This window comes from Podarcis muralis, chromosome 8 (assembly GCF_964188315.1).
Source record: "Podarcis muralis chromosome 8, rPodMur119.hap1.1, whole genome shotgun sequence".
NCBI lineage: Eukaryota > Metazoa > Chordata > Lepidosauria > Squamata > Lacertidae > Podarcis > Podarcis muralis.
This window is the reverse complement of record NC_135662.1, coordinates 3,817,053-3,835,806: the sequence shown is the minus strand read 5'-3', so window position 1 is coordinate 3,835,806 and position 18,754 is coordinate 3,817,053. Positions and strand designations below refer to the sequence as shown.

Genomic DNA, 18,754 nt, shown 5'->3' with positions numbered 1-18,754 from the left:
AAAGTTATTATTCTGTTGGGAGCTGCCCAGAGTGGCTGGGGAAACCCAGTCAGAAGGGCGGGGTATAAATAATAAATTATTATTATTATTATACCTCCTGCAATGCAGAAATCTTTTGCCCAACACAGGAATTGAACCCACAACCCTGTGATTAAGAGTCTTATGCTCTACCAACTGATCTGTCCCAGGTCATCAGTTCTTCGGTGCAAAGCAGACAGCAGTATCCTGTCAGAGCTGAACAGCAGTTTACAGGCAACTAACCTATTGAATTAAAGAATTGTAAAAGGGACCCTAAAGGGTCATCCAGTCCAACCCGCTGCCATGATACCTTCTTTATCACAACTCTGGCTCACGTTAACCTTATGGAGATGCAACGTAGGATTAAATAGAGTAAGTTCCCTTATACCAAGTCAAAGTACTGCTCCATCTAACTCAGAACTGACTGGCAGCTGCTCTCCAGGATTACAGACAGCGGACATTCCCAGTGGATCTATTACAAAGGAAATCTCATCTCATCAACTATGTACAGATATCTAATTTCAGGCTTTCTTGCTAATCCTGCTGTCTTGGACTTCATTCAAACCAAACGTCGGCTTTCTCAGCGGCCAGGAAGTACCTTAAGAATTTTTGTGGGAGATTAGCAGCCAAATCTAAGAATGCCTATTTTTGCTAGTTAGCATGAGAAGGGGTTAAGAAAAAAGATCGACAGTATGTTGCTGATAGGCAGACACTCTGACCATAGAAATGTCATTGGTAGAGAGGGCTCTGTGTGATGTCATTTCCCCTCCTCCCTTGAGCGGGAGGAATCAAATAAGAATTTACTGTTCCTCTTTCCTCTCTCTCTTTTACCAGTCATGGAAGCAGATACCTGCTCCAGTCTCATGCACATGCCTGTACAGCTTATACTGTATAAGTATTTTGTCTCCATTTAATTTTCTGCTGTTGCTGTTAATAATAATAATAAATTTTATTTATACCCCGCCCTCCCCAGCCAGAGCCGGGCTCAGGGCGGCTAACACCAATAAAATCACAGTAAAAACATAATGGGGGGGACCCAATTTAAAATACAGGTTAAAATGCAATTTAAAATGCAGCCTCATTTTAAAAATAGCCGATAAATCAAGACCATAAGGGGAGGGAAACATAAGGGTCAGACTAAGTCCAAACCAAAGGCCAGGCAGAACACCTCTGCCTTGCAGGCCCTGCGGAAAGATGTCAAGTCCCACAGGGCCCTAGTTTCTTGTGACAGAGCGTTCCACCAAGTCGGGGCCAGTGCTGAAAAGGCCCTGGCCCTAGTTGAGACCAATCTAACCACCTTGCGATCTCCAGAATGATGTCATTTGTGGACCTTAAGGTCCTCCGCGGGGCATACCAGGAGAGGCGGTCCCGTAGGTACGTGGGTCCTAGGCCAATGCATGAGAATGCATGAGAACCAATGCATGATTATCAGTAAGTAAAACATAATTTAAACTTACTTCGCAGTCTGTTGCCTGATTCTTTGTTAAGCGAGGCAAGAAAAGAGGGAGCCAGCATGCTCTGCAGCTGGAATTACTTTAAGGAAGGCTACACAGCCTATTTCTATATACAGTGGTACCTCGGGTTAAGTACTTAATTCGTTCTGGAGGTCCGTTCTTAACCTGAAACTGTTCTTAACCTGAGGTACCACTTTAGCTAATGGGGCCTCCTGCTGCCGCCGCGCCACCGGAGCACAATTTCTGTTCTCATCCTGAAGCAAAGTTCTTAACCTGAAGCACTATTTCTGGGTTAGCGGAGTCTGTAACCTGAAGCATATGTAACCCGAGGTACCACTGTACTTTCCATTTTTCTGCTAAGGATGGGAATTGAAACTCTGCTCAGTTTATGTTCAACCCACAAACATGGCTGCCTGCAGGGATGAATTGCAATTAATATATCCTTTCCTACCTATTAAACCAATCTCACAATTTTAAGGTGCAACGTTTTATTGCTGCTAACTTTGGGTTTTTTTGCCGGAGCAGGGCAGTGGCTGTAAAAAGGATCAGGGCACGGCCCATTAATGAGATCTTCTGTACATCAAAGTACATGTGTTCGGAAGTTCATCTCCGCAGATACCCAAATAAACACAGATGACTTCAAAGTGATTTAAGTCCCACAAGGTGAGAGCAACCCCACTGAACGCCACTCAAGGCAGCTGCTTTGACCAGCTTGCAGGGTGTGGCATTGTTTTCTTGAATAAAGGTAAAGGTACTCCTGCCCGTACGGGCCAGTCTTGCCAGACTCTAGGGTTGTGCGCTCATCTCACTCAAGAGGCCGGGGGCCAGCGCTGTTCGGAGACACTTCCGGGTCAAGTGGCCAGCGTGACAAAGCTGCATCTGGTGAGCCAGCGCAGCACACGGAAACGCCGTTTACCTTCCCGCCAGTAAGCGGTCCCTATTTATCTACTTGCACCCGGGAGTGCTTTCGAACTGCTAGGTTGGCAGGCGCTGGGACTGAACAACGGGAGCGCACCCCGCCGCGGGGATTCAAACCACCGACCTTTCGATCGGCAAGCCCTAGGCGCTGAGGCTTTTACCCACAGCGCCCCCCGCGCCCCCCAAGAAATTCAAGAAGTATTTCTTGAATACTTCTCCCCAAAAGCACAGAGATTATTTGCAAGGCTCCAAACTTAAAAATGGAAAGCGTAATGCTGGTGGGTCAACAAAAGAGGTTTAAAGACTCTTTCAAGACAAATCGTTAAAAATGTAGTATAAACACCAACAATTGGGAAACACTTGCCTGCGAGTGCTCCAGTTGGAGAACAGCCTTTACCAAAGGTGTCATGGGCTCTGAAAGACACTTGAACTCAGGACACAAGGGAAAAATGTGCTAAGAGGAAGTCACGCTTGGCAAATCCACACCGTGATTACCTTCCGCCCGGAAACCAATGCTCCCACTGTGGAAGGACATGTGGATCCAGAATTGGCCTCCGAAGTCACTTACGGACTCATTGTTAAAACTGGGTTTATGGAAGGCAATCTTACTCGGCTACAAGGGATCACCAGATAAGAAGATATGCAAGGCACTAAGCATTCCATATGAGGCGCGGGTGGCGCTGTGGGTTAAACTACAGAGCCTAGGACTTGCCGATCAGAAGGTGAGCGGTTTGAATCCCAGCGACGGGGTGAGCTCCCGTTGCTCGGTCCCTGCTCCTGCCAACCTAGCTGTTTGAAAGCACCTCAAAGTGCAAGTAGATAAATAGGTACCGCTCCGGCGGGAAGGTAAACAGCGTTTCCGTGCGCTGCTCTGGTTCGCCAGAAGTGGCTTAGTCATGCTGGCCACAAGACCCAGAAGCTGTCTGCAGACAAATGCCGGCTCCCTCGGCCTATAGAGCGAAATGAGCGCACAACCCCAGAGTCGGCCACGACTGGACCTAATGGTCAGGGGTCCCTTTACCTTTACCTTTAAACCGCCCAGAATGGCTGGCGAAACCCAGCCAGATGGGCAGGGTTTATTATTATTATTATTATTATTATTATTATTATTATTATTATTATTATTATCAGTATTACTAGGCAGTGTGGTGTAGTGGTTAGAGTGCTGCGCTAGGACCTGGGAGACCAGGGTTCAAATCCCCACCTGGCCATTAAGCTCACTGGGAAACCTTGGGCAAGCTACATCGCAGGGTTGTCGTGGTGATCGGGACTGGCAGGCCTCTGAGGAGTGTGTGACGGAGGCATGGGACAGAGGTGTTAGGATATAGTTCCATTCCACCTTTCGAACAGGCATGTGGAGTTGCTGTATGTCACATGTCTGTTTACTTCCAGCACAGTCTGCTAGGAACTTCCGTTGTACAGTGGTACCAGCATTACGCTTTCCATTTTTAAGTTCGGAATAGAGTAGTTGCTCTGGAAGACGATAATCAGGCATCCACACCAGTGGCGTAGCGTGGGTTGTCAGCACCCGGGGCAAGGCAAGTAATTTGCGCCCCCTAAGCCGGGGCAAGGCAAGTAATTTGCACCCCCTAACCCGGGGCAAGGCAAGTAATTTGCGCCCCCTAACCGCTAACCTGCCACTGCTGCCAGCTTCTTCTTGCTGCTGCCTGGGCTGGGGTATTTACGGTAAGGTAGCCACCACCACAACGGCGGGTCCGTGTCAGGTGATCTGAGGCGAGTTGCCGCTTGCGCTGCCGCCCAAATGACGCCGCTTGCCCGGAGGAGGGCAGAGAGGCGAGGAAAATGCAACATGGCCCAGCAGCTGCAGCAGCAGCAGCGTCGGCGGGGCTGTGAGGAGGGGCTGCCTGGCGCGCCCTCCGCGGCCCTGATGCGCGGGGACCGCGGCGAGCGCTGAGAGCCGCTGCCAGCTCGTCGGTTCCACGAGACATGGGGCTCTGCTACAGCCTGCGCCCGAGGCTCTTCGGCAACTCCGGAGGCGGCGAGCGCGCCCCCCCCCCCAGATGTTGCGCCCGGTGCGGCCGGCCCCCCCTGCACCCCCCACACTACGCCACTGATCCACACAACAGGACCAGTCCAACAACGTTGATGTTGAAGAATCATTGCTTCGACACTGGTGAGCTTTTCTTCTTACAGTAGAGTGGTACCTCGGGTTAAGAACTTAATTTGTTCTGGAGGTCCGTTCTTAACCTGAAACTGTTCTTAACCTGAGGTACCACTTTAGCTAATGGGGCCTCCCGCTGCCGCCGCACGATTTCTGTCCTCACCCTGAAGCAAAGTTCTTAACCCAAGGTGCTATTTCTGAGTTAGCGGGGTCTGTAACCTGAAGCATATGTAACCCGAGGTACCACTGTATATAGCTTACATGGGACCCAGGAGAGGGGACCAGTGATTTATGGGGTGTGATGGCACCCGCAACTGAGCCTTGGCAAAAGTGAAAACTGCGAAGGACATGACAAAACACAAAACTTAGATCGCCTCTGGACTGTCAGTGTTTTGCGCAATGAATCAAATCTCAATCTAGGAATGAAGTTCTCTGCAATTAAGGTGGAGTATTGTGCTCTGATGCAACAAATCCATCTATACGCCAGCCATCTTCAAATATCTCAAGGGCTGTGCTGTCCCGTGGAAGATGGAGCAAGCTGGTTTTCTCCTGCTCTGGAGGGTAGGACTCGAACCCATGGCTTCAAGTGTAAGGAGATTCTGACTAAACATACGGAAAAGCTTTCTGACAGCAAGAGCTGTTTGACAGTGGAACGGTCTCCCTCGGGAGGCTGTGGACTCTCCTTCCTTGGAGGTTTCTAAACAGAGGTTGGATGGCCATCTGTCAGGGAAGCTTTAGCTGAGATTCCTGCATTGAAGGGGGTTGGACTAGATGGCCCTCATGGGTCCCTCTATTACAATTCTATTAAATTCTCTACAATTCTATCCAGTCCACTTTTACATATAAAAAAAAGTTTTTGTGGTTAGGAAACTGATGAAATCACGCACGAAACAGTGTGGGGTAATTTCCTGATCAATGGGAATTTTTTATTATTTATTCGGTTTACATCCTGCCCTACCTCCCGAAGGAGACATATAATCTATCCACACAAGTAAATCAGGATGTTGTATTGCTCATTGTTGTATAAACTGCCTGCAAACAGATCGCGGTAAGCGTTCGACAAAAACGGGGGCATCGTGTAATTTCAGCATAAGCGTCGTGCAACAAGTTAGGATAAATGATTGATAAAGAGGAGAGGGTTTCTGGAAGGGTACTTCATGCATAAAAAGAGAATCATGCAAAGCCCGTCCCCAATGTATCTACATGCAACAGATCCATTTCGGACAGCCTCACATTCAGAAGGAAGATTTTAAGGGGATTTTAAGATGAGTTCTGGTGACTGCTCTCGGAATCCTGATTGGCTATTGGGAGCCGTGATCAGGTGTGCATAAGGGCACATCTTTAAGACTAAGTGTTCAGCCACATTTCCGCTTGACCTGCATTTTTATTGCATTCTGTAGCGATTCATTTCCCCAGGTCCGGGAGATTTTCTCGATGCTCCGCAGCTGGGCTTTGCGAAACTCTGACCTTAATCTTATCGGATGCACAGGAAATCCAAAGAAAGGTTTTGCTGCTAAAGGAGCTTCAGTGCAGCAGGGTTTTCTCAAGGCACAGTCATGGAACAATGAGAAAAGCTCTCAGACCCAGGGAGGAATTACCGTATTTTTCACTCCATAAGACGCACCTGACAATAAGACGCACCTAGTTTTTAGAGGAGGAAAAAAAGGAAAAAAAACATTCAGAGTGAAACAGTGGATGTATGACTTTTGTGGTTCATTCTGTGACCACAGACATGTGATCTGATGGTGAACTTGGGGTGACCCAATGCAAAAATCCTGAAGATCCATGTGGATCCATGCTTTGTAACCATGTTTTTGCACCATTGCGGCCCCACGAAACAGTGGATGCGTGATTTTTTTGGGTGCAGGTTGTAGCCATGGACATGCTATGTGATCTGATGGTGAATTTGGGGTGACCCAATGCAAAAATCCTGAGGATCCATGTGCTTTTACCTCCCTCCCCTCCCAGGCATCCTCCTTTATCTCTAGCCTCCCTTATCTCTCTCCCCGATGGCAAACAATCAGCGGCTTTGTTTCAACACCCACTTTCCTCTTTCAAAAAAAAAGAAAGAAAAAAAAGAGAGCATGATCTGCTTTTTGCCCCTGGGCAATTCCGCTCCAGCGACCACGCATTCGCTCCATAAGACGCACAGACATTTCCCCTTACCTTTTAGGAAGAAAAGGGTGCGTCTTATGGAGCGAAAAATACGGTAACTAGAAAACAATATGATAAAAATACAAGTCATGTGAAAGTCTCGTTGCCTTTCCCTGGGGAAAACTGCTCTTTAGTCCTCAATCGGAGACAACAGCCATTTGGGTTTTCCGTGAATTGCTGTTTGTTCTGATTTAGAGCTAAAGAGCAGGTTTTCCCTGGGAAAGGAGTGGGGCAAGGGGGAAACTGCTTGGAACTGTGTTTTCTAAACATGGGGGGAGGCACGAAAGGCAGAATCAGAGACGATGAGCTGAGCAAAGGGCTGACTGGCACCACCAAAATACTGAAGCACCAGGTCTCTGATTCTCTTTTCGGCCAGGAGGAGCAGGCAGGCCGGCACTTTTCACAGCGCAAAGCATTTTCGCCCCCCGTTTTCTTCGCCTGATGAGAAGAGGAGACTGCCATTGCAGGAGAAGAGAGAGGTACACAGCCCGACTGAGATAGCAAAGCCAAGCGGGGCTTGATCAAGGAGTTGTCGTTTGCACACACACATAGATCTTCTGCCTTTGCCATCTGAATCACAGTCCAGGCCGGAGGAGGATGAAGAAGGAAGCAGCTGAGGTCCCCACCGTGATGTAGCTGATCTGCACGCTGGCTGCTCCATCGTGGTTGCAGAGATCCGTGTTGCAGCAGGTCACCGGGCGAGTCAAGCCAATCCCATCCACGTCGGACGGAATGCACCTCGAAGAACAAGACCGCGTGACGGTGGAATCGCCCTGGAATGGGTACACTGCAAACACAAGTGGCAAGACAGATCAGTCCCTGTCGTCCACCCCTCTCCGAAATCCACCATGCTGCAGCAGGTACACGGTCCTCTGTGCCTCCCCTGTGCAGTTGTGAATTTTTGCACAACTGGGAAGTCGAGGCTGTGGATACCCTGCCAATGGGGTAAGGGAACAAGGGGGTTCAGAATCTCCAAATCATGTATTGCGGGGGATCGGGGCCCTTCCAACTCTGCAGTGCTAGGATTCTCTGCGGTTGGGGAAAGACCTTGGAGATCTAACCCAACTCTTGCAGAGATAACTCCCAGTACGTTTCCAAGCACAATTCAAAGTGTTGGTGCTGACCTCGAAAGCCCTAAACGGCCTCGGCCCAGTATACCTGAAGGAGCGTCTCCTCCCCCATCGTTCTGCCCGGACACTGAGGTCCAGCTCCGAGGGCCTTCTGGCGGTTCCCTCACTGCGAGAGGCCAAGTTACAGGGAACCAGGCAGAGGGCCTTCTCGGTAGTGGCACCCGCCCTGTGGAACGCCCTCCCATCAGATGTCAAAGCGATAAACATCTACCTGACATTCAGAAGACATCTGAAGGCAGCCCTGTTCGGGGAAATTTTTAATATGTGACATTTTAGTGTATCTTTCATCTTTGTTGGAAGCCGCCCAGAGTGGCTGGGGAAACCCAGCCAGATGGGCGGGGTACAAATAATAAATTATTAGGTAAAGGTAAAGGTACCCCTGCCCGTACGGGCCAGTCTTGACAGACTCTGGGGTTGTGCGCCCATCTCACTTAAGAGGCCAGGGGCCAGCGCTGTCCGGAGACACTTCCAGGTCACGTGGCCAGCGTGACAAAGCTGCATCTGGCGAGCCAGCACAGCACACGGAAACGCTGTTTACCTTCCCGCCAGTAAGCGGTCCCTATTTATCTACTTGCACCCGGAGGTGCTTTCGAACTGCTAGGTTGGCAGGCGCTGGGACCGAGCAACGGGAGCGCACCCTGCTGTGGGGATTCGAACCGCCGACCTTTCGGTCGGCAAGCCCTAGGCGCTGAGGCTTTTACCCACAGTGCCACCCGCGTCCCTAATAAATTATTATTATTAAATTATTATAAGAAAGCACCTCTTAAGAGGAGGTGGTTTGGAGGCTGGGTGGGTATGTTGGGAATTAGAAGACCGTATGAGAAGCCCACCTGAGCACAGCAGCAATGCAGACCCCCACCCTCATTCCTCACAGCTGGTAATACTGGCTCCAACAGTCAAGGTAGGCCTTTGTGGCTAGTAGCTACTGATATCCTGCACCAGATGATTCTAGGTCCACCATGTCCTTCCCCGTCGATAGTCTAATGACTAGACCATTTATATAGGAAGAAAACTGCTGGATCTGGCCAAGATCCACCACCACCCCAGTCCAGCACAGCTGAATGTTGGAAGATTCAGGGCAGATAAGAGAAGGTCCTTCTGCACACAGCACAAACTATGGAACTCATTTCCACAGGAGACAGTGATGGTCACCAAGCTAGATGGCTTTAAAAAACGATTCGGCAAATTCATGGAGGTTAAGGTAAAGGTAAGGGACCCCTGGACGGTTAAGTCCAGTAAAAGGCGACTATGGGGTTGCAGCGCACATCTCGCTTTCAGGCCGAGGGAGCCAGCATTTGTCCACAGACAGCTTTCTGGGTCATGTGGCCAGCATGACTAAACTGCTTCTGGCGCAATGGAACACCATGATGGAAACCAGAGCGCATGGAAAGACTGTTTACCTTCCCACCGCAGCGGTACCTATTTATCTACTTGCACTGGTGTGCTTTTGAACTGCTAGGTTGGCAGAAGCTGGGGCAGAGCAACGGGAGCTCACTCCGTCACAGGGATTCGAACCGCCAACCTTCTGATCGGCAAGCCCAAGAGGCTCAGTGGTTTAGACCACAGTGTCAACCGTGTCATGGAGGAGAGGGCTGTTGATGACTACTAACCATGATGCCAATGTCCTGCCTCCACAGCTGGAGGCAGCAATGATTTTGAAGGTAGATTACTCATGTATGGCTCAGGGCCCTCGTATTTACAGGACCGCCTCTCCTGGTCTGCCCCGCAAAGGACCTTAAGGTCCACAAATAATCATAGCTTAGAGGTCCCGGGCCCTAAGGAAGTCAGACTATCCTCCACCAGGGCCAGGGCCTTCTCAGTGATGGCTCTGACCTGGTGGAATGCTCTGTCCCACAAGACCAGGGCCCTGCAGTATTTAACTTCCTTCCACAGGGCCTGTAAAACAGAGCTATTCTGCCTTGCTTTCAATCTGAACTTAGCCTGATCTTTTATTCTCCTTCCTTCCCTCCCCCTCCCCTTTTATGAAGATCACCCGCTCTGAGACCCCACAGCTAATTCTCCCCTGGTCTCGCTGGCCCAAATAGGACCAATTTAGCCAGCTAGCCCTGGTGATCATCTAATGTTTATTGGGTGGATCCCCCCCCTAAATTGATTTTTTAATTCTGAATTTATTGTTATTCATGTTTTATACTGTTTTTTGTTGCATCAATTAAGTGTTTTAAATTTGTTGTTAGCCGCCCTTAGCCCGGTTTTCTAAACCGGGAAGGGCGGGGTATAAATAAAAATTTATTTATATTTTGTTATGTGTTCGAATCCTGCTTGCAGGTTTCTCACGGCCATCTGCTCAGCCCCTGTGAGAACAAGGATGCTGGACTGAGTGAGCCATTGCACTGGTCCATCAGACTCTTCTTATGTTTCTAGCCAAATGCCAACATGAGAACTCCACAAACAGGACTTGAGTTCAACCACGCTCTCCCGTTTGGCAACCCCAGCCCAGGTGTTCAGAGGCAGGCTCTCTCAGAGAGTGGAAGGAGAACGCAGCCAAGTCTCTCACCTTCTTCACGCGAGTACATGGTAGTCTTGCACATGGTCTCATTCTGCAAGCAGTTGTCCACCTTCATGCATTTTACAGCCGTTATCGGCTCCGGGCAAGAATAACACCGCAAAGCCTGGGCTGTAGGGGAAAGGGTGACAGAAAAATCTTTACTAACACAAGTTGCCCGCAGGTCTACTTTCTTGCTCAACGCTCAAACCTGTTTTCAATTTTGAAAAGCTGAGAGCCAGCTTAGAGGTCCCTTTAATTGTGCGGTTTTCTTCTATTTAAAGATAAGCCTTTGGGAAGGGGGTGCATGAGGACCAAGGTAAGACAAGGTAAAGGACCCCTGAACGGTTAAGCCCAGTCAAAGGCGACTATGGGGTTGCGGCGCTCATCTCGCTTTCAGGCCAAGGGAGCCAGCGTTTGTCCACAGACAGCTTTCCGGGTCATGTGGCCAACAGGACTAAACCACTTCTGGTGCAATGGGACGCCGTGACGGAAACCAGAGCACATGGAAACATCATTTACCTTCCTGCCGAAGCAGTACCTATTTATCTACTTGCACTGGCGTGCTTTGGAACTGCTAGGTTGGCAGGAACTGGGACAGAGCAACGGGAGCTCACCCCGTCGCAGGGATTCGAACCGCCAACCTTCTGATCGGCAAGCCCAAGAGGCTTGGTGGTTTAGACCACAGGACCACAGAGCATGAGGAGAAGATATTTAGCTCTTCCCTCTCCAGCCACGTTTCGAAGGAAGACTCCCACTTCCACTTCTACCTGTGCTGTGTTTAGCCTTAGGGGAGGAAATTCCCATTGGAGCAGAGGTGAATGCCCATTTCAGGATATTAGGCAAAGAAGACATGGCAGTCAACGTAGGGTGTTACCCTTTCCAAAAGACAAAATGAAAGACACGAAGAAACACTGGGTTTTGGGGTGTTACCAAAGAGAAAAAAAACCCCTCCAAAGCTTACAAATTTATGTGCATTTTCAGCACTTCAGCTCCTAACTTCATAGGAACGTACAAACCTCCCTTACACAGTCAGGTTAGTGATGGTGTATCTAGTTCTGTATCATCAACAGGCCAGGAAAGGGGAACCTGCGGCTCTCTACCAGATTTGTGGGACTACAACTCCCATCATCCCTTGCTGGCCAGGCCTGATGGGAGCGTTCGCTACATAGCTGTCAACTGTCCCTTATTTGGCGGGAAACTCCCTTATCCCAGCACCGTTCCCCTCTGCTGTCCCGGATTGATGATGTCCCTTAAATTTCCCAGGTTTCAAAGGAAGCAGCTCCTCTCCCTCCCTCCCTGCCGGCCAGGGAGGAGGGAGGCTCCAACTGTGTTGCTTGGCTGCGTTGCTCACCCAATAAGGAGTCTAAGAACGACTGGGGGGTGGAGCTTGCATGCCTTGTGCCGATCAAATCGGCCGCATTGCCTGGGGACTCGCCTTTGCTCAGCGCTTCCCAGCGGAGAGGTGACGGTGGTTTTCCTTGCTGCATCCCCTTTGCTGGGTTGCTGCGCTGTGGAAACCACCGCTTGAGGCTTCATTTGGCTGCTGGCTGAGCTTTCTGCCTTTGGCTTGGAGGGGCTCAGAAGTTGAACATACCTGTCCTGGGAAAACCCCTTATTTTGGTTGCTGATTCCTTATTTTTGAGGCTGCTGGTCCCTTATTTTCAAATCTGTAAGTTGACAGCTATGGTTCGCTAATGAAATGCGCGTTTTATGCACACCTGTTGCGTAAGATGCTCTTTTTGTGCATGCTTTTTGAGCACTGTACATGCACTGCAAAATCCAGAGAAATGCGTATTCTTGTCCACAAGCACATTTCGGAGCATTGGACTTGGACCAAATGAATCCCTCCTCTGTTCCGAACACCAAGACCCCGTAAGGTGGACATAGATGAAACTTAGCTTAACTGGGGCCGGGTATCGTTTGGATATTGTTAAAAACAAACTTTCTTTTAGCATTCCGTAGCATCTAAAGATAATGCGGAGAGATCAGGTGTTTCTTGGCCGCCTTAGTGAGGATTTCCAGCTGGCCAACTCTGTCCACAGCACCTGTGGTTCCTTGCAGATTTACATAACAGCTGACACCCAGCAGAAAATCTGTGTGCCAAGCTCTGAATCAGATCCTTAGAGCTGCTTAGTTTGTGGTTTGTGTGTACAGGATTTTATTACTCTGCTGGTTTTTATTGTCCTGTAAGCTGCCTTGCACACTGGATGAAACGGAGGCTCCTAAGAACGTCAAAGGAAAAGGCTACCCAAATCTCACACAAAATGCAGCATAAAACAACTTAACTCAGTGCAAAGTGGGAGAGGGAAGTTGCATTTCATTTCACATTTACAGACCCTCCTATTGCCCCTATTTTCCAGGGACAGTCCCGGATTCACAGAGTTTCTGATTTGAGGCAAAAATTAAAAATAAAAAGAAAGGGCTGTATCTGAGGGGCAATGAGAGCATCTTCCTCAAATGCAGAAGGGTCCCACGTTCAAAATCACCAATAGTCTGCTCTGCCTACTAAAACAATCTCAGCAGCGCAGATGCAATCTCTGTTCAGAGCAGCAGCAGAGAGATATTGCCGTGCCTCTTTTAAAAAAAAACTAAGGGATCTGCAGGGCCAGATCAAGACATTTTGCTGCCAGAGGTGAACCAGAAAAGGCTTTCCTCCTCTTAGCTGAGGGTTCCCATATTCCAAAAAGTGAATATCCAGACACAAAAGTTGTTGTTGTTGTTGTTGCCCAAAGTTGTTGAGCTTTTTTTGTTTTTTTGCGAACTCTCAATCAAAAGCCATTGAAGTTTTTGACCTATTTTTAAGAAAATTCGCCAAAATCTACACTTCTGACATTCCAACGTGAGTTTCCATACTGGCTGGATTTCCCCGTGCATTTCAGCGATTTCCGCTCTGATTGTTTCTAGCGGCAAAATCCTGGCTATGTCTGGGAAATTCCGGACATATGGCAAGCCTATCTTAGCCATGCAACCTGGCAAGGACACTGAACAGTCAACAGGTGAAAACTACCACCCCTTATGATCTTAGAGACATATCTTAATCTTCTTTTTTCTTTTAAAAGCCCTGCTATAGCGCTCAATGGGACTTAAAGCCCAATCGTATGAATGCTTCCCTAGCAGCAAGTCCCATTAAGTTAAATAGGGCTTGCAGACTGATCCTATATATGTTTACTGAGCAGTAAGTTCCAAGGGTCCGTCCGTCCCTTGGAACTTAAGGTAAAGGTAAAGGGACCCCTGACTATTAGGTCCAGTCGTGGCCGACTCTGGGGTTGCAGCGCTCATCTCTCTTTATTGGCCGAGGGAGCCGGCGTACAGCTTCCGGTCATGTGGCCAGCATGACTAAGCCGCTTCTGGCAAACCAGAGCAGTGCACGGAAAGGCCGTTTACCTTCCCGCCGGAGCAGTACCTATTTATCTACTTGCACTTTGATATGCTTTCGAATTGCTAGGTGGGCAGGAGCTGGGACCGAGCAACAGGAGCTCACCCCATCGCGGGGATTCGAACCGGCAACCTTCTGATCGGCAAGTCCTAGGCTCTGTGGTTTAACCCACAGCACCACCCGCGTCCCTTGGAACTTACTGCTCAGTAAACATATACAGTGGTACCTCGGCTTACATACACTTCAGGTTACATACGCTTCAGGTTACAGACTCCGCTAACCCAGAAATAGTACCTCGGGTTAAGAACTTTGCTTCAGGATGAGAACAGAAATTGTGCTCCAGCGGCATGGCGGCAGCGGGAGGCCCTATTGGCCAAAGTGGTGCTTCAGGTTAAGAACAGTTTCAGGTTAAGAACAGACCTCCAGGACGAATTAAGTTCTTAACCCAAGGTACCACTGTATAAGATCGGTCTGCAAACCCTATTTAACTTAATGGGACTCTAAACCACTAAACAACAAAGTTCCAAGGGAAAGCAGCCTGACTTTCCTGCCAAGGTGAGCCCACTTCTGAGGGAGTCCGTTCCGCTGGGAAGCAACTCTTACCCTCAGAAAGTTCTTCCTGGTGTTTATTCTGAATCTCCTTTCCTACGATTCGAAGCCATTGGTTCAGGTCCTGCCCTCCAGAACAAGAGAAAACAAGCTTGCTCCATCTTCCATGGATATTTGAAGATGGCTCTCCTAGCACCTCTCGGTCTCCTCTTCTCCAGGGCTAAAGATCCCCCACTCCCTCAATTTAACTCTCAGCCAGCTGAAACATCAAAAAAGGATCTGCGTAAATAAAAGGGGCCTTACCAAACTCAGCACACCAAAGAGTAGCCAGCAATGCAGTCAGAAACACCTTCATCCTGCTTCTTGAGCAATGCCTCACCATCTCAGCATTCCAGTTTTGCCGGTCGACAGCCCGGACAAAGGCAGAATTTTGATTCTCTGCCTTTTACTCTCACGGCAATGGTGGGTTGTTGATGTTTTTCTCCCAACCTATCATGTCCCTCCTCTCTGAAACAATATTGTGCCGAAAAAAACAAGTTCCCTTTCAGTCTAGAGAGGATTAAGCTACCTGAAACCAAAAGCAAACACACCTGCCTGGTTTATTCTGCCCCACATCTGCTGGGAATTTGCTACCTAACCCCCCCCCAGGGGTCTCTCTGAATTCCTGCTCCGCCTTGGGGCCTTGGTTTCTTTGCCTTTCACTGATCCACGGACATTTGTTTTATGCTTTGATCATTTGCTTTATTAATTTTAAGAAGAAAATAAGGGAATTTGGGGGTATAATATGCAACGAACTCAAAAAGATGTTTAAAATCTCTTCTGTAAAAAACTGGAGCATCACTGCTGCCAATTGTGGAGAAAGAAGACATTGTTATAGATTGGGGGGCTTTCCCCCCAAACCCTAGAAATTAATAAATGGTAGGATTTTGACTAGCTGGGATATGGATGAATGTACAACCTGCAGAACTGTGCCAAACAAGGAATCCCTGGGCTGGCTTCTGCAAACCAGCTAATCTGTTTTGTTTTGTTTTTTTAAATCATTTTTATTGATTTTCTAATAAAAACAGCCAATCAACATATCCGAATCATAATCCAATTAAAAATAATAAACTAAAAAAATTTTTTAATGACCTATTATAGTCCAAATTGTAATTATTAATTTTTCCGGGCTCCCCGTAGTCTGGACCTTTGAAGTATATCTCCAAATCTTCATTCCTGCCTCTTCTCATTGTTTTCATATTATCCGCTTTCTGATCTTAACGCTTTAAAGTTCTCTATCCCTGGCTCTATGTTTCTCAGTATCGGCAGAAATCATACATCCTTTTGTCCGTCAAATACAGCTTTATTTGTGTATATATATTTTTTCAACTGTCTATTTGCCAGCGCAGCTTTCCCTGACTCCATTCTAATCTTCCAATCCGAGCTGTTGTCCAAGCTTTTCGTTTGAGATTTAATAACATAGTAGCTTCCACATTGTAAAGTATACTGTATGCAATAATGCAATGTAAATGAGCTGTATTCCACAGATATAAGGCGCAATCCCCCCTCCGGGCCCTAGAGGGCGGGCTGCTAGACATCCATTCAGCCTTCTCTCTCGCTCATAATGAAAAACTTCTGCAAACAGCTGCACTGTATGTTGTCCCAAATTGTTATCTCCAGTCATTACAAAGTCAGCCAGCAAATATTTCCTGCTTCTCTCGAAAAGGGAGGAATTCTCATTTTTCCGTGCTGCGTCATATTAACAAGCGCCATCTTTGTTTCTTCTTCTATCTTTATCAAGTCTTTCAAGTCTAAGTAAAGCTGAGCAGTTGAATGCTTAATTATAAATAAAAGTCCATCTGTACTCTTTTTAAAAAAAAAATAAGTTTCTTAATGAGGCTTGGCATTGAAAACCAATTGTATTATTTTTTAATTGCTTTTTATTAAATTTTTCACAAACAAAAATAAAACAAAATAAAACTATCTTTTACAGTCATCATTTTATGTCATCTTATTTACACTGCGTATATTCACACCCAGACTTCCTTCCTTCCCGCTTCGGTTTTCTTAATATATGTCTTCTCTTGTAGATTCGTATTCAACTTCCATACACATCACAGGATTTATATCAACCCTGCTGTAGTCTTTAGACTTCTACAGTTAGATCTTATATATGCCACAAATTTACCCTTCTTCAAACTTTGTCCCTTTTTGGTCTCGAATTCTGTAGGTCATTTTAGCTAATTCTGTATACTCAAAAAATTTAGCCTGCCATTCCATTATTGTTGGGGTCTCCTGTAATTTCCATTTTTGAGCTACCAGTATTCTAGCTGCTGCAGTAGCATATTGGAATAATTTATTGTCCTCCTTCTTAACTTCTTCCCCTATGACCCCTAATAGAAAAGCTTCCGGTTTTTTCAGGAATGTATACTTTAAAAGTTTCTTCAGTTCATTATATATTAAATCCCCCCAAAATTTCATCTTTTCACACTGCCACCACATGTGGTAGAGATCCCCATTCTTTTACTTTACATTTCCAACAGGCTTTATTACTCAATTTATACATTTTGGCCAATTTAACCGGGGTGATGTACCACCAGTACATCATTTTTCCTAAATTTTCTCTTAAGGTGGAGCATGCTGTAAATTTCATACCTACGTTCCATAATTTAACCCATTTGTCGTATTCAATATTATAGCCAAAATCGACCGCCCACTTTATCATAACTTCTTTTACTAGTGGTGCTGTGGGTAAAAGCCTCAGCGCCTAGGGCTTGCCGATCGAAAGGTCGGTGGTTCGAATCCCCGCGGCGGGGTGCGCTCCCGTTGTTCGGTCCCAGTGCCTGCCAACCTAGCAGTTCAAAAGCACTCCTGGGTGCAAGTAGATAAATAGGGACCGCTTACTAGCGGGAAGGTAAACGGCGTTTCCGTGTGCGGCTCTGGCTCGCCAGATGCAGCTTTGTCACGCTGGCCACGTGACCCGGAAGTGTCTCCGGACAGCGCTGGCCCCCGGCCTCTTGAGTGAGATGGGCGCACAACCCTAGAGTCTGTCAAGACTGGCCCGTACGGGCAGGGGTACCTTTACCTTTACCTTACTTAGTGTCCCATTCCAGCAAGTAATCATACATTTTAGACAGGAGTTTTGTTCTACTCTCCAAGATATCTATTTGGTATTTGGACTTTTTCTCACTATATCCCTTTTTTTAAATCTTCTTTTAATAAACCATTCACTTGATGATATTGTAGTCATCCTGTAAACCCATCTTTTATTTCCTCATATGGTTTAATTTTCCATCCATTCTCTGTTTTCACTAATATATCTTCGTAAGTTACTCTCTTTCCCTCCATATTTAATTTTTTTGTTGTTAACACATCTATCGGCATTGAAAACTAATTGTAGATGTTAAGAAGAGAAAAAGGACATACCAAACACCTCCGTAATCCACACGCCATGATAAGAATCTCTTTGAAATCCGAGCTTAAACACCAGGAACTGTACAGTTTTGCAGGTTTTTCCTTAGTCTTCTTCGGTACTGGCTATGTCTGTTTATTGTCCAAATCCAATCATTTTATCAAACAGATATTTCCGGCTATGAGAGTGACATCAGAGAGTGCCAGCCGTGCCGTGCTCTGGGACCCAGTGTCCTGCCGCTTGCACCTTGATGCAAGCTGAGAATCTTGGACAATTTGTGGGTCTGCGAGACAGTCCTCCCCCACCCTGGGGAGTGTGCAAGGGCTAATTACCCCCATATCAGCCCTGAATTACCGGCATGGCTGGGATCCGATCATATGGGAATCAGCCATTTCCCACTGCCAGAAACAGGAAGCCCCACCAGCTAATCTGTTGCTTGATGGGCCATCCAAGAGGAATCCTTTGGCCTGGGGAGACAGAGGTTTCCAAGGTGAAGGGGTGTTTCTTTAAAGTGACAGGAAAAGAGAGTTTTTAGCAAGGTGTTCTGGGAAGGAGGAGGAGGAGGAGGAAGAGAAACCAAGATCCATCTTGGGCAGGCTGGCTGAAGGCTGGCTGGGAGATATGCCTTTGACCCCAAGGACTGCACAAGCCCTTCTGGAAATGACCATGCTGTGAGATCTGGACTCCCTCCGTGCAGACTGAAGGTGTAAACAGTGGAATAAATCATATTTCTTAAAGCTACGACGTCTCTGCCACATCTTCTGTTCTCCAAAAGAACACAGGCCCTGGGTGAGTGCCTGGAACTCCCTTGGATATTGCAGAGTGTGGGGATGGCACCCGATTTTGTAAAAATATCCATGGGGTTAGTTGATGGTCTGACTCAGTCTGCAGCAGTTTCCTATGTGCCTAAAATTCTTACTGGTCTCTTTGAGAGGTTTTCGTGAGCATCCTCAGCACTGCAAAAGCAAACACCAAGCACTCGCTTTCCCTTTTTGATGTTTCTCGTGAAAAAGTGACTTTGTTTTAAATAGCCCTCGGTGGTCCAACTCATTTCCAGTTGCCCTCATTTGTGTTCAGTCGCCGTCATGTAGCCAAATCAGATTAAATATGTGTACTGAAATGTGAGGGCAGGGAGC

The 18,754-nt window shown here is 47.4% G+C and overlaps 1 protein-coding gene across 1 annotated transcript; it reads right to left on the bottom strand.

The window, feature by feature from the left end:
• Positions 1 to 5,413: 5,413 nt before the first annotated feature.
• LOC114600205 (ly6/PLAUR domain-containing protein 2-like) lies at positions 5,414 to 14,839 on the bottom strand. The gene is made up of 3 exons (XM_028736049.2): positions 14,531 to 14,839; positions 10,312 to 10,431; positions 5,414 to 7,453 (listed from the first exon to the last, which is right to left on the bottom strand). Exons 1-3 carry the CDS (start codon positions 14,607 to 14,609, stop codon positions 7,242 to 7,244), a joined length of 411 nt encoding a protein of 136 aa, XP_028591882.2. The 5' UTR covers positions 14,610 to 14,839; the 3' UTR covers positions 5,414 to 7,241.
• Positions 14,840 to 18,754: the final 3,915 nt, after the last annotated feature.